Raw genomic sequence first — 24,260 nt, forward strand, 5'->3', positions numbered from 1 at the left:
ATCACAAGAATAAAACTCTCGTACTCATCAAAATATAACTTCCTCCAAAATAAAAAAAAATACTAAAAAATATTATTATATGATTCTATCTAATATAAAAATAAGTATCATCATATTCATATTTCCAAATAAATAAAAGAAGATGATGGAAAACAAACATCCCAATACCTCATACTCGCTCGTAAAAGTGACGAAACCCCACTCTAGCCTTTATTAAAAAGAAAATTAATCCTTTTTAGACATTGCATATCGCAAGAGGCTAGCGACGCGACGGTAACCATGTCCATAACACTATAGAGAAGATGACAACACTAGAAATGAGCGTGTTCGCCGGCGCTTACGTTCAGCCCCGCTTCCCTTGCAAGTGCAACCCAGCCTTTTCCGCATCCTGCAAAACCCAAAAGACCGCAACTGCACTAACCTTACCCACTCCCAATAAGACAGAGAAGGCCTTGTTCAGTGGGTCATTTGATCAAACACGTGGTGCGCAACCTCTCCCCGAAAAGAAGAAGAAGAAGAAGAATAAGAGAGTGTTCTTCTTAGACGTTAACCCGCTCTGTTACGAAGGAAGCAAGCCCAGCTTGCACTCTTTGGGGCGATGGCTCTCTCTGTTTCTCTCCCAAGTCAGCCACACCGACCCTGTCATTGCTGTAATATCTCTAACTCCCTTAGGCACTGAAATGATTGAGTTTTGAGCAGGTCTCTTAGGCACTGAATGATTGAATTTTGAGCAGGTGATTGATGGAGAAAGGGGCAGTGAGCATCGCAGAAAGTTGCTACCTTCGTATAAAGCACATAGGATAAAATTCACGAGACACGTATCATCTTTGCAAAGATTTTCAAGCGGCCATGTTGGGAGGTCCCTTCAAGTTATCAGTGATGTTCTTGAAAAATGCAATGTGCCAGTGAGTCGTTCTGTATTATTGCCATTACTCCATTTTCCTTCCAAGTTTTAGGCATGCTTGTTTGTAATTTTTATTTCTGATGAGTAATATGCTTCATTTCTTATAATATATTATTTTGTTGCCGAAACTTTCATCAAAACTAGATGCTTGCTTAGATGCCTACCAGTTCAAAATTAGTTATTCCTCCAATTAACAAATATATAATTCTTGAACTGCAAGTAACAGAAAAGTTACTGTTTATTAACCCTTGATTCCATTTTGGAGGGTCTCCAGACAGTAGACGTGTTTAACAATTTCTATGCATTTTCAACATTCAAAAGTGTGACGTAACTTCCTTGTTTCATAGTGATTGCCACAAATTTGGTTTGATTTTAATCTTAAACGTACCACTGGTTTCTGGGTAAGTAGATGGGTTAGCAGAACAGAAGTCTGTTGTAAAGGCATCATATTTACAAACATAAACGGGCTACATATTTGGATGATACTTGACAGGGAGATTTTTGAATCATACAATTTGTTATTCAAATACCAGATGGAGCATTAGATCTATTTATTGTCTTGATCAGTAATAAGTTATTATGAATTTAGATAAATATCTTTTTGTTTTGGGCATTTTTGATAATTGTCCAAAACCTTTTGACATATTCCAATATTGATATTCAACTCTTGTTTTTGGTTGAATATAATTTCCAAAATTAATAACAAGAAAGCACGGTGCACTGAAAGCATGATGCTCTCAAATGATTGTCTGCAATCATTAGCCGACCAAAAGGTAATAAAGGATTTGACATGTTTATATAAAATGACCATAGCCCAGAATAAGTAGTCGTCAATGACATGTTTACTGACTTAACAGAAATTAATTGGATCCCAAATGTTTTGGTATTTGTCATTACTACTGATCCTTTTTTGGAGGTAAACCATGATGCTGAGTTAAATACATGGATATAAACATTGATGTACAAATTTTCTCATTAAGAAACGTATTCGTGCACATTTGGTTTTGAACATTCAACGCAGCAAGAATAAATTGTTGATGGAAATTTTATGTACTTGCAGTAGCAGTCTAGCAGAAGCTGTAATAAAGGAAAGTATATGACTAATATTAGCAAGAACTCCATATTTTATGGTTCTTTCCCATTTGTCAATGTTAAGATAATTGTATAAGATATAGTTTAGATATACTAGTTTATCTTCTCCTATTTTCTAGTTTAGTTTCCTTAGTCAGTTTTATCTAAATCCCTAAACTTTAGGGATTGATTATGTTTTATGCCTATTTATTTTATTGTACCTATTCAGATTCAATAATAAGAAATTATTCATATTCAAGTTGGTACCAGAGCACTCTGGTCCAGGAACCCTAATCCAGCCGCCAACATCTAGGGTTTTTGACTTTTGTTGGCGGTTGCCGGAGTTGACACCGCCTGTACATTCATAGTTCGCCGATCGGTCTCTCCGTCGCGAGCCACCACCAGCCGCCGTCTCACGCGCCCTCACGCGTGATTCTTGTTGCGATGCAGTTCACTCCGTTGGACTCGTCGGCCCTTCCTCTTCCCGTTTTGACCCTTTTCAGGTTGTGGGTCACACTCTAGGTGGTCTATTGGTGGTCATTTGGTTGCTGCCTCGGAGTTCCGTGGTTGTTTGGTTGCTGCCTCGAAGTTTCGTGGTCGTTTGGTTGTTGTCTCGGAGTTTCGTGGTCGTTTGGTTGCTGGCTCGGAGTTCCGTGGTTGATTGGTTGCTACCTCGGTGTTCCGTGGTTGATTGTTTGCTGTTTCTGTGGTTTTTTGATTGAGTTTTTCTTTTGTTGTTTTTCTCCTTTTTTCTCTTCATGGCTCAATCTCCAACTTCGGCTCTAGAGCTCAAGATTGAATCTGAGGGCAATCATCCAATCTCATTATCTACCGATGATTACAAAGAGTATCTTCAACTGAAGGCAGCGCAACAAGCCTCTTCCTCTGTCACTGTTGCTCACACTGGTAATTCAATCGTCTGTCTCTCTCACTCTACGTCTATTGGACCTTGGGTTTTGGACTCTAGTGCTTCTGATCACCTAACTGGTAATGTCTCCCTTTTCCATAGCCTATCATCACCTAAAACTCCACATCATATCACTCTTGCAGATGGGTCAAAAGTCCAAGCCACTGGTATTGGCCAAATATCACCTACCCCTTCACTACCATTAAAATCTGTTTTACTAGTTCTTGGATGTCCTTTTAATTTGATTTTTATAAGTAAGTTGACTCGGTCACTAAATTGTACCATAACCTTCACTTCTAATTCTTTCTTGATACAGGACCGGAGTACGGGACAGACAATTGGAGTCGGATATGAATCACATGGTCTCTACTACCTTCAGTCTTCTAACTCTACCATATGTGCATCTGTTGAGTCTCCTAGTTTAATTCATCGTCGCCTGGGTCATCCAAGCTTGAATAAATTAAAGAAAATGGTACCTCATCTCTCACGCTTGGAATCCTTAGAGTGAGTCATGTCAATTAGGGAAGCATGTTAGAACTTCTTTTCCTAAGAGTATTAATAGTCGAGCTGTGTCTCCCTTTGATGTCATTCATTCTGATGTTTGGGGCCCTAGTCGAGTTCCTTCTCTTTTAGGGCATAGGTATTACGTCACCTTTATTGATGATTTTTCTAGATGTACTTGGATATTTTTAATGAAAAATCGTTCTGAGTTATTCAATATTTTTCAAAGTTTCTATTCGGAGATCAAAACTCAATTTGGCAAAGTAATTCGGATTTTACGAAGTGACAATGCTAAAGAATATTTTTCAGATTGCTTCAAATCATTTATGACTTCCCATGGCATTCTACATCAATCTAGTTGCCCTCATACACCTCAACAAAATGGTGTAGCTGAGCGAAAACATAGACATATTGTGGACACTACACGTACTCTTTTATTGAATGCCAATGCACCCCCAAAGTTGTGGGGAGATGCTGTACTTACTGCAGGGTATTTAATAAATCGAATGCCATCCTCTGTCTTGAATGATCAAGTACCTCATTCCCTATTATACCCATTGGATCCCATTTATTCTGTTCATCCTCGTGTCTTTGGTTGTACTTTTTTTGTCCATGATCTTTTCTCAGGACGTGCTAAGTTGTCTGCTAGGGTTATCAAATGTGTGTTCTTAGGATACTCCCGTGTTCAAAAGGGGTACCGCTGTTACTCTCCTGCTACACATCGGTTTTACACTAGTGCAGATGTCACTTTCTTTGAAAATACACCATATTTCCTTTCTACAGATGTCTTTTCGGTTGACTCAGATCTCCTTTCTCAGGTTTGCCTATTCCTCATTTTGATCCCGGTGTGCCTTCTACACCTACTACTTTAGAGGCACCAGAGATTCCTAGCACACAACCAGGGTATGATCGTCCTCTACACCGATTTGGGATAACCTATGAGCGTCGGTCACATACTATTGTTCCTCCCAGTACTTCTACAACTGAGTCATGTGATTCTGCCCCTGCTTCAGTCTCCTTACCTACTCCGGCCCCACCTACCTCAGTTGACTTGCCCATTGCTCTTCGTAAAGGTAGTCGTTCTACTTGTAATCCTCATCCTATTTATAACTTTCTTTCATATCATCATTTGTCTCCTACCTATTATGCTTTTGTCTCTGCTATTTCCTCTATTACCATTCCCAAGACAGTACAGGAGGCCTTAACCCATCCAGGATGGCGACAAGCAATGATTGATGAGATGACAGCTTTAGACTCCAACCACACTTGGGTACTTGTCCCACCTCCGCCTGGAAAATCTGTTGTTGGTTGTCGATGGGTATTTAATGTGAAAGTGGGCCCTGATAGACAGGTGGATAGATTGAAAGCTCGTCTTGTGGCCAAGGGATACACGCAAGTATATGGTTTGGATTACAGCGACACTTTCTCTCCAGTTGTGAAGATGGCCTCAGTTCGTCTCTTCTTAGCTATGGCTGCTATGAGGCATTGGCCTTTGTTTCAATTAGACATCAAAAATGCCTTCTTACATGGTGATTTGGAGGAGGAGATTTATATGGATCAACCTCCTGGGTTTGTTGCTCAAGGGGGGTCTGGTCTTGTATGTAAATTACAAAAGTCCTTGTATGGCCTCAAACAATCACCTCGTGCTTGATTTGGTCGGTTTAGCAAAGTTATACAGGAATTTGGAATGATCCGCTGCGAGACAGACCACTCTGTCTTCTTTAGACACTCATCGACACATAGATTTATCTATCTTGTTGTTTATGTAGATGATATTGTGATTACAGGTGATGATCAGGAGGGCATCAAGGCTCTGAAGCAACACTTATTTAAACACTTTCAAACTAAGGATTTAGGTCCCCTACGTTATTTTCTTGGGATTGAGGTCGCTCAGTCAAAGTCCGGAATTGCTATTTCTCAGAGAAAATATGCCCTTGATATTCTAGAAGAGACCGGACTTACAGATTGTAAGCCAGTTGACACTCCCATGGATCCTAATGTAAAGCTTATGCCTAATCAAGGGGAGCCTTATCCTGACCCAGGGAGATATCAGAGATTAGTGGGAAAATTGAATTATCTCACCATGACCAGACCTGATATATCCTTTCCTGTCAGTGTTGTAAGTTAGTTTCTTAACTCTCCTTGTGAGAGTCATTGGCTTGCAGTTGTTCGAATCCTTAGATACATCAAAAGATCATCAGGAAAAGGACTTGTTTACAATGATAAAGGACATACAGACATTGTTGGATATTCAGATGCAGATTGGGCAGGTGATGCAAGTGATAGGCGGTCAACATCAGGCTATTGTATCTTCGTGGGTGGTAATCTTGTCTCATGGAAGAGTAAAAAGCAAAGTGTTGTTGCACGATCAAGTACAGAAGCAGAATATCGTGCTATGGCTCACACCACATGTGAGCTCTTGTGGCTAAAATTCTTAATTCAAGAGTTGCAGTTTTGCAAGGTTGGTCATATGGAACTAGTTTGTGATAACCAGTCAGCTTTATACCTCTCCTCTAATCCAGTTTTTCATGAGAGAACAAAGCATATAGAGGTTGACTGCCATTTCATCAGAGAAAAGATCCTCTCCGGTATCATCAAGACCTCCTCAGTTTGCTCCAAGGATCAACTTGCAGATATCTTTACTAAATCTTTACGAGGTCCTAGGATAACATATATATGTAACAAGCTAGATGCATATGATATATATGCTCCAGCTTGAGGGGGAGTGTTAAGATAATTCTATAAGATATAGTTTAGATATACTAGTTTATCTTCTCCTATTTTCTAGTTTAGTTTCCTTAGTCAGTTTTATCTAAATCCCTAAACTTTAGGGATTGATTATGTTTTATGCCTATTTATTTTATTGTACCTATTCAGATTCAATAATAAGAAATTATTCATATTCAAGTGTCAAGAACTAGTTCTCCCAATAGCTTGTGCTATAAGATGTACCTCATAAATGGATTTATTTCATCGCTAACATGTTCCTCCACACAAGAATTTGTAGGGCTTGTCACGTGGACAATGCATAAGCACTCTAATACCACGTCAACAACTACCTCTCTAAAATGTTTAAGTTGTTGGGTGAAGGCTCGTGAATGGTTTATTTATGTCTACCATTCATATACATTTATGTCCAGGATTACTTGGTCTCTTGGGTTCTTAGTTGACCAGAAACTGGCAAGATGATTCTAAGTTCTAGTAGCGAGACTTTTTAGATATTTGTCAAAGAAATTAGAATTGTGAAAGGAATGTAATTGTTGTGATTCAGGAATTGTGTGTATTGTTATACACACACCAATCTTATTTATAGAGTGAATACAATAAATGATAGAGATACTAATCTCTTATATTATGGAAACTAATCTAATCATATCCCTAATTGATAGTGAGGATAATAACCATAATATATGTATCCACAATATCTGTAATATATTCACAATATCTGTAACGCTCCCCCTCAAGCTGGAGCATATATATCATATGCACCAAGCTTGTTACAAATATAATCAACCCGAGGCCCTTTAAGAGATTTTGTGAACACATCTGCTAACTGGTCACTAGAGTGGACAAATTCAGTGGTGATTTCTCCTGAGAGCACTTTCTCTCTTACAAAATGACAATCTATTTCTATGTGTTTAGTCCGCTCATGGAAGACGGGATTGGAGGCAATGTGGAGAGCAGTTTCATTATCACAGATGAGTTTAGTTCCCTGAGTGTCTCCAATTTGAAGTTGCTTGAGAAGTTGTTGTAGCCATGTAACTTCACTTGCAGCTGCTGTCATAGCACGATATTCAGCTTCCGTAGTGGATCTAGCAACTGTAGTTTGCTTCTTGCTTTTCCATGAAATTAGGTTGCCTCCAATTAGAACACAATAGCCAGAGGTAGACCTTCTATCTGATGGTGATCCTGCCCAATCAGCATCTGAATAACAGACAATTTTGGAATTGCCTTTGTCCTCGTATAGTAGTCCTCGGCCTGGTGCCTTCTTGATATATTTGAGTATCCGCATTGCTGCAGTCCAATGACTATTACGAGGATCGTTAATGAATTGGCTTACCACACTTACTGGGAATGTGATGTCTGGCCTGGTGACAGTAAGATAGTTAAGTCTGCCAACAAGTCTACGATATCTTTCTGGGTCATCCAATGGCTCCCCCTGACCAGGAAGAAGCTTGATGTTGGGATCCATCGGAGTATCACTAGGGCGGCAGTCAACCATACTAGTCTCAGTGAGAATGTCCAGAGCATATTTTCGTTGGGAAATTGCAATACCAGAAGTGGAGTGAGCAACCTCGATCCCCAAAAAATATCTAAGTGGACCAAGGTCTTTCATCTGAAATTGGCGTTGAAGATGATATTTGAGACGACAAATACCATCGGAGTCATCACCAGTAATGACAATGTCATCAACATACACCACTAAATAAATACAAAGTCCAGATGAGGAGTGAAGGATGAAAACAGAGTGGTCAGCTTCACAATGAGTCATACCAAACTCAGTCAAGGCGGAGCTGAAGCGTCCAAACCAAGCACGAGGAGATTGCTTCAAGCCATAAAGAGAACGACGAAGACGACAGACAAGGTGAGTCTCACTGGAAGCAATAAAGCCAGGGGGCTGATCCATATAAACCTCTTCTTGCAATTAACCATTTAAAAAGGCATTTTTAATATCTAATTGGTGTAGTGGCCAATGACGAATTGCAGCCATAGCAAGAAACAAGCGAACAGAAGTCATCTTGGTGACAAGGGAGAGAGTATCCCCATAATCGAGGCCATAGATTTGAGTATAGCCCTTTGCAACCAATCTCGCTTTAAAGCGGTCAATGCTACCATTTGGTGCAACTTTCACTGTGTACACCCATCGACAACCAACGGTAGACTTGTCAGGTGGTAAAGGTACCAACTCCCACGTGCCACTAGTCTGCAAAGCATCCATTTCATCTAGCATCGCCTGTCTCCACCGAGAATCAGCCATAGCTTCACCTGTAGACTTGGGAATAGACACAGAATCCAAAGAAGAAACAAAAGAAAAGTAGGAAGGAGACAATCGATGACAGGAAAGAGTACAAGCATATAAAGGATGAGGATTGCGGGTAGTTCGAATACCTTTATGAATGGCAATGGGTAACTCAGGCAAAGGATGTTCAAGTGCAGGAGGCATCGCCAGAGAGTCGGTTGGAGCAGAAGATGAAGCTGGGGGGGTTGTAGATGGAACCACCTGTGGATGACGTGTCCTACGCTGATAGACAAGTAATGGTGGTTGATCAATTACTACAGCCGGAGCCGGAGCCGGAGTTGGAATAATAGGTTGATCATCCAAAGAAGTATGACTAGTAATATCCTCAGAAAAGAAAGGAGAGGATGACTCAAAGAAGGAAACGTCAGCGAAAACAATATAGCGTTGAAGTTGTGGACAAAAACGATACCCTTTTTGGAGTCTAGAATAACCAAGAAATATACACTTGAGAGACTTAGCAGAAAATTTATCTTTACCTGGAGTGAGATCATGGACAAAACATGTACAACCAAAGACGCGAAGTGGAACAAGATAGAGATCTTTTTGTGGATATAAGATGGTGTATGAGATTTGATTGCTGAGAACAGAGGAGGGCATGCGATTAATCAAGTAACAAGCAGTAAGAATCGCATCACCCCAGAATCGAAGTGGAACTTTGTGATGAAGGAGAATAGTACGAGCTGTCTCAACCAAATGACGATTTTTGCGTTCAACTACACCATTTTGCTGTGGTGTGTGGGCACAAGAGGTCTGATAAAGAATACCTTGAGAGGAAAGAAAAGACTGGAATTTTGAAGATAAATACTCTTTTGCATTATCAGTGCGTAAGGTTTTAATAGATTGACCAAATTGAGAAGTAATTTCAGTGAAAAAACTTTGAAAAATATGAAAAACATCAGAACGGTGTTTCATTAAGAAAACCCAAGTACAACGCGAAAAATCATCAATAAAGGTAACAAAATAAGAATAACCTAAAGTTGAACAGACTCGACTAGGTCCCCAAATATCGGAGTGAACTAGGGTAAATGGTGACGCAACACATTTATGGACACTAGATGGATAAGACTGACGGACATGTTTCCCTAATTGACATGACTCACACTGGATGTTTTTAACGGTAGAAAGGCTAGGAACTAAAAGTCGTAATTTTTCCAAACTGGGATGACCAAGACATTGATGAGCAAGATCGGCAGAGGTGGAAACACACGCAATCGGTGATGAGAGACGATACAATCCCCCAGACTCATGTCCTGCTCCAATCGTCTGTCCAGTACGCCGATCCTGAATAAGAACAGAATTATTAACAAACAACACAGAGAAATCAAGGGTACTGGTGAGGCGCCTTTTCAAGGACAAAACCGTGACGACCCAACGAGCGCCAAAGCGGATAATACCTCGGATGCGGTAACCCTAACGATGACAGCGGACTTACAGTAGGAACATTGGCGCTAGAAGGAGGGCCCAGGCCACTCTTGCCCCTTAGCATCGACTGGGGGGCTTGTTCCGGTATTGCCTAAAAGTCCCACATCGCTTAGGAGTCGAGGCTAAGGGTAGTTTATAAACATTCTTCCTCCTTAACCCACCGAGGCGCCTTTGCAAGAAGAGAGAAAAATATATTCTAAAAGAAAAGAACCTAAGCTCTGATACCATGTTGTGATTCAGGAATTGTGTGTATTGTTGTACACACACCAATCTTATTTATAGAGTGAATACAATAAATGATAGAGATACTAATCTCTTATATTATGGAAACTAATCTAATCATATCCCTAATTGATAGTGAGGATAATAACCATAATATATGTATCCACAATATCTGTAATATATTATAAATGCTACCTCTTGTCCTATATATAGGACCCCTTTAACTACTGCACTAGAATTAAAAAATTTAGTTAATTTAGGTAGTGGTATTAAATTTATCAACAATTTGTATAACTTCTCTGGAATTACTGTTAAAGTTATTGGGACTCCATTGTCATAATGTATTTCCACTGAAGCAAAATAGGTGAAATGAATCACAGAGGCAATTCGGGCTATTGATCTTCCCCTAGCCTCATGAGAGAGACTCCAAGAAATTAATTTACCACATTTACTGTTTATTATCTAGAAAAACTATTGAAGAATTAAGGTCATTGTTGTAATTTACCAAAAAATGGTCATTGTTGTAAAAATAAATAAATTAATGTAGTCTCAATTAGGAGAGAGTTTTATATAATGGATCAAGACAAACTTCTGGAAAGATTCTTATAAAATGGATTAGAGGGAGGGAGTAATAAATAACCTACGAAATCAAAATTCGGAGGATTGAATAATATTTTGAAGCAAACACTAACTGTCCTAAGGACACTAATTAAGAAATGTAGATTTTATTTTAGAAAAGAACATATTTCATATATCAAAAATACAAAAGTCATTTATGATTTAACACTTGCTTTTTTAAATATTTAAAGGTATTTATGAGATATATTTAATGCTCTTTAACCAGTTTTCTTAAAGTACTTATTAGCATGACTCTAGTTTTAAATTTAATAATAGTAAGAGTTGTTATAGAAAGAAAGAGGGAGGAGTGTCTGTGATTAAAATTATATTTATAGCACTGCCTAGCCTTCACTTGTTGCAATATATAGTGGTTGTTGCACTTGCAGAAGGCAAAGAAACTTTCAGGCATGGTTGTCAAACTCGCGAGTCAACTCGTAAACTCGTACGAGTCTACGAGTCCAGGGTAGCAAAACGAGTTGACTCGCGAATAGACTCGTTTTTGGGTAGACTCGGGTAGACTCGGGTAGACTTGGTCAGAATTGCGAGTCTGAGCCCGAGTCCACGAGTCTGGTTACGTTTTTTTTTGACCCCTAAATGGCCCAAAACGACGTTGTTTTTGCCTAGGGTTAGTTAGTGAGAAAACCATTTTCCCTGCGCGCGAGCTTCCTCCACCATTCTCACGTTTTTGAGTCTCCCTCCGCACCATTGGAACACCCATCTCCGCAGCAACAAACACGCAACTCTGCCTCAACGAACGCGCATCTCCGCCGCTGCGAACGCACGTCTCCGCCGCTGCGAACGCGCGTCTCCGCCACTGCGAACGCGCGTCTCTGCCGCTGCGAACGCACGTCTCCGCCGCTACGAACGGTGCCGCAATCGAACGCCACCGCATACGAACGTGCGTCTGGGAAGGACGCGAGTCTGTTTTCTCTCCCTCCGCCGCATCTTCTGCCGCATACGAACGCCTCATTGCAGCTTCCAGTGTCATCGTGAGTGTTAGTTCTCAGTTCTGACTCTTAACATTTTTTGATTTTTTGGTTTGTTGGTGTTATTCACAATTTACATACTTAGTCTCTTACTCCTATAATTGCAAGATGTCTGAAACCGGTGGTGGCTCAAAGTCTTCAAGCAATGCAGTTTCTTCTTCCAGAGCAAGGAAAAATGCCCCTGGAAATTGGACTGACATGGGTTGGAAGCATGGGACAGATGTTCTAGGCAATGGAAAAAAGGTGAAGTGCAACTATTGCACAAAAACTGTCAGTGGGGGAATTTTTAGATTTAAGCGTCACCTTGCTGGTACTAGAGAAGATTCTGAACCATGTGCAATGGTACCGGAAGAAGTTAAAATTCTAATGATGAAAATTGTTGCGGAGGCTAAAGAGACATCAATGAGGAAAAAGAGATTGGTTGATATTGATGAGGAAGATGACATAGAGAAAGAGATGGAGATGAGGGCTTTGACAAAAGGAAAAGGAGTTGGTGGTTCTGGAGTTCAAATAACATTAAACCAAATGATGAAAAAAGACTACAAGGACTAAGTTGATCAACAAGTTGCAAGGTATTTTTACACAAGTGCCATTCCCTTCAATTCCATTAAAAATGTAGAGTTTATAAAGATGTGTGAGATGATTGGGAGGTATGGAATTGGTTATAAACCCCCTTCTTTTCATGATGTGAGGGAGAAGCTTTTGAAACAAGCTGTGATTGAAACTGATTCAATGCTTGAAGAGTTTAAGAAGGAATGGAAGAGGACTGGTTGTTCAATCATGTCTGATGGATGGACAGATAAAAAGAGGCGATCAATTTGTAACTTTTTGATCAATAGTCCTAAGGGGAGAGTCTTCCTATATTCATTAGACACATCTGACATCTCTAAAACAGCTGATAAAGTTTTTAAAATGTTGGATGATGTTGTCAATTATGTAGGAGAAGAGAATGTAGTCCAAGTTGTCACAGACAATGCTGCAAATTACAAGGCAGCAGGTGAAATGTTAATGCAGACACGGAAGAATTTGTATTGGACTCCATGTGCTGCTCACTGTATTGATTTGATTTTTGAGGATTTTGAGAAGAAGCTAAAGGTTCATGAAGTGACTATCAAGAAAGGAAGAAAGATTACCACCTACATATACTCTAGAACAATGCTCATTAGCATGTTGAAGAAGTTCACTAAGGGGAGGGACTTGGTTAGGCCCGGTATAACTAGATTTGCTACTGCTTATTTAACTCTATCTTGTCTCAATGATAATAAAGCATCATTGATGTGTATGTTTAGCTCAAATGAGTGGAAATCAAGTAAGTTTTCCTCTACACCGGAGGGAAGAAAGGTGGAAGGCATGGCTTTAGATAGTCGTCTATGGAAGAACATAATCATATGTCTCAAAGCCGTTGTTCCTCTTATGACTGTCCTTCGCTTGGTGGATTCTGATGAAAAACCTGCCATGGGTTTCATATATGATGGGATGGATTGTGCCAAGGAAAAGATAAAAATCAACTTCGGCAATGTTAAGAAAAGGTAAACTTTTCTTAGTTCTAAACTATATCTCTATTGAAATTTAATGATCTTATTTTGTATAGTTATGTACTCATGTTTCTAGTATATGATAATGGCAATATTCCTAACTTGTATTTATTTCATATTTATAGTTATGAACCTGTATGGAATATTATTGATGAAAGGTGGGATAAACAACTCCATAGACCCTTACATGCAGCTGCATATTACCTCAATCCCCATTTTCATTATGACCCTAATTTTAGAGATGATGATGTTGAGGTTAAACAAGGGTTATACAATTGTATGACAAGGTTGGTGAGTGACTTGAATGAGAGGAGCAAGATTGGTATGCAACTTGCTGAATTTCATTATGCTAGAGGGTTGATGGTCTTGATACTGCAGTGGCTAGTAGGAAGATTATGCTTCCTGCAGAATGGTGGGACTTCTATGGGGATGGATGTCCAGAGTTAAAGAAGTTTGCAATCCGTGTACTAAGCTTAACTTGTAGCTCTTCTGGATGTGAGCGTAACTGGAGTTCATTTGAAATGGTAATTGAATTAATGTCTTTGTTTTTAGTTGTTAATTTTTTATGTTTAGAAATTAGAGTTTTAGCCTTATAGGTAATCTTGAAATTTTGGTTTTTGTGTTCTATTTTCTAGGTTCATACAAAGAGAAGAAATTGCTTGCATCAAAGGAAGATGAATGATTTGGTTTATGTGATGTATAACTTGAAGCTAAAGAGTAAACAAGTGAAAAAAAATCTTGTTATTCCTTTTGATGAACTTCATTCTGATGATGAGTGGATAACTGAGGAAGGAGATTCTATTTTTAATGGAGAGAATGTCCAACCACCACTTAGGGATGAAAATGAAAATGTGGATGATGGTGGAAATGTTGAACTAGTTGGAGATTCAACCAATCCAACTTTAAATGACCTTGAGGATTTGGTCTTTGATGATGTGAATATTGAAGAACCCTTATCATCAAATGAAGAGGATGAGCTTGAAGAAAATGAAGATGATGATGATGCACATGAATTTGTTGGAGGATTGGACTTTGATTGATAAATTTAGATCTTGTTTTATGTTTTTGATTTGTGGACTTATGTGTTTTCGACTTTTGGTTGTTCATGTATGGTTAAGATTTGTATTATGACATTTTATTGTTGTTATTTGACTTATTTCAGACTTAGAATGTTAAAATAGTGATATCATATTGTGTGTGTTTATGTTTTTTAATATCTTTTACTATTAGGTAGACTCTTACGAGTCTACGAGTCGAGTCTACAAGAGCTCCACGAGTTTGTGTAGACTCTCGAGTTTGACAACCTTGCTTTCAGGTATATTCCTATACTTTTTTTAATTACAATCTTTCATTAAAAAACTAGGAGAGAATTAATGAACTAAAGTGAAGTAGTGCTAGTACTACAATGGACATACTTTAAAAAATAATAGTGAGATCAAATGGAATTTTGAAAGATTAAAGATATAGGTTCTTTGACATGACATTACCCTTCTAATCAGTTTAATTTTTACTTTCTAGAGTCTCCTGGTTGAAAATATTTATTAATATTTTCTAATCTTAAAGTTGTGTGGAGTTTTAGTGCACAGTGAAGTGTTGTTTACAAATCATGGCTTGTGAGCTTTCAAGTGATGGGGTTATATTAAGAGTTTTAAGAAATAATTAGTACTTACTTGAGAATACAAAACAATGAAACTTTAAATTTGATACTCTTTTTTGAGTTCCAATTTCCCATCCCTCCCATTTGATTTGAAGTTATGAGAAACACTGATTTGCTTTCACTTTTAACACATCCCCTTGTCATGTGTATATCTGCTTCACCGGTATCATTTGTCTTGGTTTTTTATTTTACTGTAAGAATATAATTGCAGGGAAGTAACAATTTGGAAACTAGTAAGTTAAATGATATATACCATTCCTTTTCTTCTCAAGCATTGTTTAAGTTATTGTTTGTTTATCAATCATTTTAGAAGAATATGCAAATTATCATCCTCACAAATGTAAACAAGTGAAAAGTCAATTTATTTTTATTCAATCATATTCATTAATGACAAGATGCAACCATGCAGGTTGTAAAAGTTGATGGACACGAAGCTGATGATGTTGTAGCTACACTTGCTGGACAAGTTCTCAATAAAGGGTTTCGAGTGGTTATTGCCTCTCCTGATAAGGATTTTAAGCAACTTATATCTGAAGATGTGCAAATAGTTATGCCTTTGCCAGAGTTACAAAGGTGGTCCTTCTACACCCTGAGGCACTACAGAGATCAGTATAATTGTGACCCACAATCTGATCTTAGCCTTAGTGAGTTTAACATACTACAGTTATATTTACGTTTGATATGTCCATCTTTAACATTTTAACATAAATAGCTATTTTTAATATATAAAAATATTATGAGGTTCACAGCCAATTTACAAGTTTTGTATTAGAAAAAATATTAATTTAATTATGTCTTTAGTTCTCCAAATTTGGGATATATATTTTTTTGGTTTCCTGAATTTGAGGGTAAGTATTTTTTTGGTCTCCCTAATTTAAAACTTAAGGTTTTAGGCCCCAAAATATTAAAAAGTTATTGTTTTAGTCCTTAAATCCAAACTACATTACAAAAGTTGCTTCCTAGGTAGGATAACAGATTTCAGGTTAGTAAATGCCATATGTGATTCAAGTTAACTCAAATTTTACTACTACTACTATTACTATTTCTTACATGTGATTTACTGACCTGTAATCCGTCATCCATGCAAGCAACATTTGTAACACTGTTTGGGTTCAAGACTAAAACAATAATATTTGATATTTTGGAGACTTAAAAAAAAAAACACAATTTTTAAATTTGGAGGCCAAAAAAATACATACCCCAAATTTGGAGGACTAAAAATTTAATTAAGCCAAAAATATTTCAATTCTTTTAAATAAGCTATATGTTTAAAATTATGTTGATTATATACCTTAAAATGGGTTTTTCATCAAGTAAAAATTAAATATACTGATCCAATAGAACTCTGTAGCATGAAAACTAGAATGTGGTGGATTTTTTTACACTTAAAAAACTTGTATTATTATTTACTGGCTAAATGGTAATGCCACTATAACTTACAATTTTGTTTATGTATGCTGTGATTGTGTAGGATGTATTGTAGGTGATGAAGCGGATGGTGTTCCTGGTATCCAACATCTGGTCCCTAGTTTTGGTCGGAAGACTGCTCTAAAACTTATTAAAAAGCATGGTTCATTGGAAACTTTATTAAATGCAGCTGCAATAAGGACTGTAGGCAAACCATATGCACAGGATGCCCTTAAAAATCATGCTGATTACCTACGGAGAAACTACGAAGTTCTTGCCTTGAAAAGGTGTATTTCTTTCTTTCTAAATCTTCCTTCACATCTTTGATTTTGTGGTTTTATTTTCTCAGTTTGTGTTCATTCACTTATAGAACATGCAAATAAATTATAAATAGGTGCTGATATGCTGTTTCTTCCCATCTTATCCTAGGTTTTTTTAATAAAATATGGATCACAATTTCTGACAGGGATGTAAATGTCCAACTTATTGAGGAGTGGTTGGTTAAGAGAGACAATCTCAATGATAAAAAGGCATTATCTACCTTCTTCAAATATTTGGAAGAAAGTAAGGAGCTCACTTACAGAGGCAGGCCTACCCTTTATAATGGTTAAATCCATACAGGTAACTGCTATAAAATATATTCTATCAGATTCACGTCCTTCCAAATTTTTGGGCAGAGAAGTATGCAAATCACCAGAAACATTAGCCTACTATGATCCACATATATGATACGGAGTATCATATCATATATGTTATGTATAAGATATATATCTAGATACGTATAAAAATTTATAAAACATAAATATATAATTGTGATTCTACAAATCTAAATTAAGAACATACTTCCTTTTATTATAAATTATAAATCATTGTCATTATAAATTACTTTCTATTATTTATAAGTAAGAATAGTTCATTACTTTCTTGAATCATCCATAAAGAGGACAATTTCTATTTTTAGTTCAAGAGACAATGTTACTATATTTCCATTCTAGTGCTTATGTGTTCCATGGAGCTATATTGGAATTTCATAATTTCTTTTAAAGGCTAGAATACTTCATTGATATGTATCAGAGAAGTATTCAAGAATATCGATATCGGATAGGTAAATCAAATTTGAGTATCAATGCTTCAATAGCTATGACGCTGTTACTATTATAAAATCAGTTGTAGAAACTATGGTTGTCATAATACTATTCATTTATAAGCATAGATTATTCTGCTTATTTTGCTATACGAATGATACTGTTCTTATTAATCCCTTTGTTAACAAAATGATGCTAACTTTACTATTCTCTTTCTTTAAAATGCTGGAATTTTTAAAGTAGGCATTTTATGTGTTTGTTTGCATTCTAGGGATGCTGTTGGTATCGTGTTTGGTCACTATAACAAGGAAGCTTGCTTTAGCTGTGTCATCAGCATTCACACAGTGCAAAGAGAGTTTTGCCTTTCACCACTTCCTAGAGCTTATCAGTTGTTATGCGACTTTGATAACTTGAGACAAATTTGAAGATTTATGAGCGACAACCTTAGACGTGACTTAAAATTCACGGTTCAAGCCTTATCAGCAAACTTGAATTGGGTCAACCTTTTGCTGGTTCTTGTAGTTGCATTACTTGGAAACATTTCTCCAAGATATTTTTGAGGCAATGAATGAAATCTGCAGTGGATATGATTGTAAGATATTTACTATAAAGCAATCTCGAGGACTATTAGATGGAGGAAGACCTCACATGTGACCAGTAAGCTGATTGCTGAATGCCAGATTCATGTGGCTGTGATTATTTTTGAAAAATAAAAAAATAAACTTTTTAAAGTTCTATTAAGATGTTAAAAAAGATCATTGTTTTTCAAAATAAGCTATAAGTGTGCATCTAACATTTTTATAGTTCATGCCTATAATTATGTTAATGAATCCTCAAATTCCTGCAAAAAGATAGCTGTGCTTGTGACTAAGCAGAAAAAAGTGGAATAGCTGAGACAAGACAATTTGATCTTTATAACCCTCATGTTTTTCTCAAAAAAGAGGAATGTGACTTTTTGGGTCATTAATTTTCTCCATTTTGATATATAAAAATTAATCTACTTGAAAATATGGTGGAAATGAAATTTCAATTTATTTTTTTCATACGTGTCAAAATCATAAAGAATATGTTTTACATTTCCATCAAATTTAAAACCTTTTGTAAAATGATAGAAACAACAGTTAATCTCTTTACAAGAGAAAAAAATATTTCTACAATGTTATATTTTCCAATTATTGAAGTTATACGAATGAAAATGAAAGGAAGAAGTCAAGTAATCAATTTTAAATAGGGCAAAAGTTTTAGATTTAGAAAAGGATTTGGTTCTTCTGAAAATGTTCGAAATTTGAATTAGATCGTGAAATGATTGACAAAAGCAAAATTATAATATATGATGATCGGATCAGATGAATCCAAAATTAGTTCTCACTTTATCAACTTTTGGAAGTAAAATTGTGAAATTAAACCTTGAATTGAGATTAATCATTGTGAAATTCCTAGACGTGAACTCCTAACGTTATAAGATTTCATGGAATTATGTTCTACTTTATTTTGATTAATTACTTTTAAATAATATACTTTCTAATATATAAGATCAACAATAATTATTTTTTTAAAAGTAAACAATAATGTTTTATCTTATTAAATGAGATTGACTATGTGTATCATGTAATATCATTCAATTTAATTAAAGATCAAAATTTTAGAGATATTATTGACTATAAGATTTATTGCCAACATATTTTAATATTTTTCTTTTTTTGTCTTTCTCCTCCTTCTCATTAGTGTTTCCTTGGACTTTTTTTTTTATTGTGTCCAAACTTCTTTAATTAATTCTCTCACTTTTATTTTCTCAATTGATGCAGACTAATCTCTCATTGCATACTATTAGAATTCCACTTGTCACATTGCTAAGGTTGTTGATGCATAGTGTCAATCTTTGCTGATGATACGTAGTAGCATTTTCTTTTGCTGAGTCACCATTACAAGTCCCATATCGAGTACATATAGAAAGATACATAATATTTCTTTTCTTTCTCTTTCATATAATAGAATGATATATTTGGGATATGATTCCTTCCTTTCCGTTCTACTTGTTGTCCCTTTTCTTTCATTTTCACTGTATATATGTAGCTGTGTATTCACAATTGAATGAATTTCCACTATATATATGTAGTTGTGTATTTAGAATTGAATGAATCAAAAGTTAGTATCTATTCAATGTCAAATGCTTTTCAATTATTATTCCTTTTCTATCCAAGTTCTTATATGGTATCAGAGCTCTTGAATTCAAGAGCTCCGTAAAAGTTTATTATCATGGCAAGAGGAAGTAGCAATGGAGGAGGACCAACACCAACAACTCCACCACAGGATCCAACACTTAATCCTTTAAGTGTATATTATATACATCCAAGTGAAAATACTTCTACTGCATTAGTTTCTCTCTTTTTCAAGGTCAAAAATTATCATGCTTGGGCTAAAGCAATGAAGAGAGCTTTGATCTCAAAGAACAAATTTAAGTTTGTAAATGGTACATTATGAATGCCAAACTCTTTTGATCCCACTTTTGATGCATGGGAAAGATGTAACAATCTTGTTCTAACATGGATTTTTAATTTTGTGGAACCTACAATAGCTCAATGCATTGTTTATTTAGAAGTAGCGGTTGTGGCTTGGAAGTTATTAAGAGACAGATTTTCTCAAGGGGACAGGGTTCGAATATTTGATTTGCAGCAAGAACTTTCAACAATGAAGCAAGGAGGAAATTATGTGACCCATTATTTTACTGAGATGACAACTTTGTGGGAAGAACTTGAAAATTTTAGACCTCTTCTTGAATGTAACTGCACAGTCAAGTGTGTTTGTATGACTAGCAGATTAGGAAAGGATTATAGATCAAAAGACTACATTATGAAATTCCTGAGTGGGTTGAATGATGATTTTGAATCTGTAAAAACTCAGATTCTCATGATGGAGCCATTTCCAGACATCAACAAGGTGTTTTCCTTGTTAGTTCAGTAGGAAAGAAGAATTATGTCCTTAGGTAACACACCTAATACTGAAGAATCACAAGCATTCATCAATGCTGCTGAAACCAAAAGGTAGTTTGGTAGAGGCAAAGGAGGCTCTAGTGTTTTTGCTGGAAGAGGAAACTTTAAGGTCTATAGCTACTGTGGAAGGAATGGGCACATAATGGAAGTATGTTATAAAAAGCATGGATATTGTACTAGTTATAGATAGGGATGACAAATATATCCATACCCGCGGGTAATACCTGAACTCGTCCCGCCTTTGACGGGGAATACCTGGTTTGACTGGGTATGGGTACGGGTAAAACTCGATATATTAAATCGAGTACGGGTACGGGTACGAGTATGTGCTTACCCGCCCCGTACCCGTACTCGTTCCCATTTTTAATTTAATACTCACTTTCAATTTAATTATATTAAAGAATTTTAATATTTTTTTATGTGTGATTATTTATTAAATATGAGATAGAGAAATAACTTAATTATACTTATAATATAATAAAAAAATTTAAAAATATCATTTTTTTTATAAAAAATAAAATAAAAAAATTGACGGGTACGGGTACGGGTACGGGTATACTTGATACCCGATGGGGATGGGGATAGGGATAGGAATGAAAATCACATACCCGACGGGTACGGGTATGGGACGGGGATGGGTTTAACTCGCGGGGATGAGGACGGGTATCATGAAACTCGTACCCGACCCACCCCGTTGCCATCCCTAGTTATAGAGGTAGGAATCAAATCACAGCCAACAATGTCATTGGAGAGAACATAGAGAATGAGAGCATCATGTCAAAGGGAAAAACATATACCTCCAATCAAATTACAATAACACCATATCAGTATAAAACTCTCATGTCAATTCTTTAATCACCAAATTCGGTTGGCTCTTCTTCATCAAGTTAGGTTCCTTCTCTTACTACCACCAAGTCTTAAAATGCAAATTCTGCATACCTAGGTATTTGTTACAACCTTTCAATCCACAAACCATATATGCTCAGACCATTCATTATTTTCATCCTTAGAACCATTGACCAATAGAACCCATCTCAGTAAAAATACCAAATGGTAATCTAGCCTTAGCTTCTCATATAGGAACTGTTCAAATTAATAACACTCTTACACTCTCACAAGTTCTATATCTACCTAGTTTTTCTATCAACCTCATATCTGTCTCTAAAATGATTGAATCCTTACTTGTGCTTTGGTTTTCCTGCCTAATTTTTGTCTTATTTAGGACTTGAGCACTTTGAAGACGATTGGTTCATTTGAGTTAGTGGAAGGATTATATCATCTTCATGCATCCAAATCTTCATCTAACCAACATCAAATTAACAATGTTGCAAGCACATATCATTTTCCTCCGACAGCTTTATGGAATTTTAGACTAGAACATCTATCCTCTTCAAGAAATGGAATTACTAGTTATTTTGTATCCACATTTACAAAATCTTAATAAAAGGCATATTTGTGACATTTGTCATTTTGCTAAGCAAAAGAAATTGCCCTTTGCTGTTAGTATACATAAAGCTGAAAAACCTTTTGATCTTTTGCATATGGACATTTGGGGACCTTATAAAACTAGTACAATCAACAAAGAAAAATATTTCCTTATTGTCATGGATGATTTTAGCAGATACATATGGGTTATATTTTTCAAACATAAGTCAGAAGTTCCTAATCTTGTAAAAAGTTTTGTAAAAATGATAGAAGTCCAATTTCATAGTAACATCAAAACAATAAGGTCTAATAATGGTCCAAAGTTTCTTCTAAACTCCTTATACCAAGAAAAAGGAATTTTACACCAAAGGTCATGTGTAGTGTAACACCCCAGTTTTCATACCATTTGTTGAGGGTAATTGAATAATTTTCATAAATTTACAGGGATGGTTTAGTAGCCCAGAACGGACTGTTCCCAAAGTAGAATGGACCGTTCCAGTCTACTAAAACAAGGGTAATTTAGTAGCCAGAACGGGCCATTCCAAACTACTAAAAAGGCATGTAACCTTAGTTTAGAACGGGGTGTTCCAAATATGGCTGTTATGGGTTAAATGCAACCCCAGAACGGGTCGTTCTGGTTTGAGAACAGGCCGTTCTAGATGTGAATTTTATACATAATGTAAGAGTCCAGAACGGGCCGTTCCGGATTCGAAATGGATCATTCCGGCGACGCTTGATGCCTATAAATAGATAGCTTTGGCACTCCCAAAAAGCACACTTTTCATTTCTGACTTCTTTTCTTCTACACTCTCTTCTTTCCATCTACACTCTCTGAAGACCGAGGGGAACCCATCGGAGGAGACCAACCAGATTCTGGTTAGTTTTAGCTATTGCTTATCAAGGTACGGGGGAAAAAGGGAAATTTATGTGTAGAGTCACATGAGGGAATAAATGGAGAAGAGTTCCTGTGGAAATTTTAAAAATTTTATAATTATTTCTGTTTGAAGAATTATTTGTATTATTAGATTTTGTATGTGTTAAAGATTATGAATATATAATTAATTTGTAAAAATGATGATTTGGGAGAGAGAACGAAATTATAGAAAAGTCCTTGTGAGTTAGGTTTTGGAAAAAAATTTTTGGGTTTTACTATTTAAGTTAAGATTCTATTAAATTGATGATTCAATTGAGTGTTATAATAATTTTTAAATGTTATTGTTATATTATATGGTAAAAATTGGATGATCTAGATGTGAATTTATGGTGAATTTCTTTAGGGGTATGTGAACCACTATTTTGTTGGACTTATCTATTGTGTGTATGTGATATGGAATTGAGTTATGAGATAAAATGTTGTATTGAATGTGAATATGACGTGATTGTAGTTCCTCACACATATGACTAGGGATGGCACGATCTTGGGTAAGTGATGCTACAGGGATGGCGTGACCCTAACATAGTGTGGGATGAGTGAGGCAATTAACACGTATCACTTATGTCTAGAGTGGCATGACCTTGGGCAAAAGATGCTACAGGGGTGGCGTGACCATTGACATAGTGTTAATTGTAAAATTTGTGATGATTGTGAATGTGATGTGATTGTGGTTCCTCACACATATGACCAGGGATGGCACGACCTTGGGTAAGTGATGCTACAAGGATGGCGTGGCCCTGGCATAGTGTGGAATGAGTGAGGCAATTAACACGTATCACTTACGTCTAGAGTGGCACGACCTTGGGCAAGAGATGCTACAGGGGTGGCGTGACCATTGACATAGTGTTAAATGCAAGATTTGTGATGGATTGACGTGATTGTGATATTGTGATGTAAAGTTGATGCATGATTGATAGAATTATGATATGCAGAAATGATTGTAAATATTTCATTATGTAATGAGTTATGATGAGATTACATTGTGGTGTGTTTGTATGTGCTTTACATACAGATGTTTTCTTTTCTCACCATATAATTTGTGGATGTTTTAGGTGAGGAAGATCCAACTTTGGGTGGCATCTAGAATGCTAACAATTGAATTGTGGGTATGCTCTGGTATTGTGACATCAGGACAGAGGATTCTAGGATATAAATTTTTATATGTATTTGGAGTTGTACCTTTTCTTTTGAAAACAATTTGTAAACTCTTAAGTTTTACTTTCCAAGTTTTATTTTCAATTATTTTGGTTATTGAAGAACAATTATGAAGGTTTTATGTGGACCCTTTTACCAACGTTGAAAATTTTATTCTTTAGTTTATTTACATTGTTATAATATATATGTGGAAGAACATATGCACAAAGTTTTGATGATGCCAAAGCATTAAAGAATTGATGATGTCAAAGCATTGTAGAAGAATCAAGGTTGAGTTAAAGCAAGTTGATGCAAGAACAAGATCTCAAGTGTTACATAGATAAGTCTTGTCAACTTAGCTAACAATGTAAAAGAATCTTTTAGAATTGCAAGTATGCTTGGCCTTAAGAATAAGTTTTCAAAAATATCAAATTAATCTCTT

General features: G+C 36.4%; 2 protein-coding genes across 6 annotated transcripts; both read left to right on the forward strand.

The window, feature by feature from the left end:
• The first annotated feature begins 150 nt into the window (after positions 1-150).
• LOC109797927 (5'-3' exonuclease family protein) lies at positions 151-18,109 on the forward strand. Of its 5 annotated transcripts, XM_020358097.3 has the most exons (6): positions 155-650; positions 735-905; positions 15,253-15,487; positions 16,315-16,537; positions 16,717-16,871; positions 17,607-18,109. In XM_020358097.3, the coding sequence occupies exons 1-5, from the start codon at positions 303-305 to the stop codon at positions 16,859-16,861; spliced, it is 1,122 nt and encodes a 373-aa protein (XP_020213686.2). In that variant the 5' UTR covers positions 155-302; the 3' UTR covers positions 16,862-16,871; positions 17,607-18,109. The 5 variants fall into 5 exon arrangements, 3 of the variants coding, with proteins under 3 accessions (XP_020213687.2, XP_020213686.2, XP_082932511.1); XM_020358098.3 differs by lacking the exon at positions 17,607-18,109 and having other exon boundaries at positions 151-650; positions 16,680-16,819; XR_014434392.1 differs by lacking the exons at positions 155-650; positions 15,253-15,487; positions 16,315-16,537; positions 16,717-16,871; positions 17,607-18,109 and adding exons at positions 3,199-11,654; positions 11,760-13,180; positions 13,312-13,710; positions 13,822-14,370 and having other exon boundaries at positions 767-905.
• A 1,482-nt stretch (positions 18,110-19,591) lies between these two features.
• LOC145952259 (uncharacterized) lies at positions 19,592-20,296 on the forward strand. Its single transcript, XM_083064537.1, has 2 exons — positions 19,592-19,805; positions 19,911-20,296. Exons 1-2 carry the CDS (start codon positions 19,592-19,594, stop codon positions 20,294-20,296), a joined length of 600 nt encoding a protein of 199 aa, XP_082920663.1.
• The last annotated feature ends 3,964 nt before the right edge of the window (positions 20,297-24,260 follow it).

Source organism: Cajanus cajan, chromosome 1 (genome assembly GCF_000230855.2).
Source record: "Cajanus cajan strain Asha chromosome 1, NIPB_CcT2T_4, whole genome shotgun sequence".
NCBI classification, from domain to species: Eukaryota; Viridiplantae; Streptophyta; class Magnoliopsida; order Fabales; family Fabaceae; genus Cajanus; species Cajanus cajan.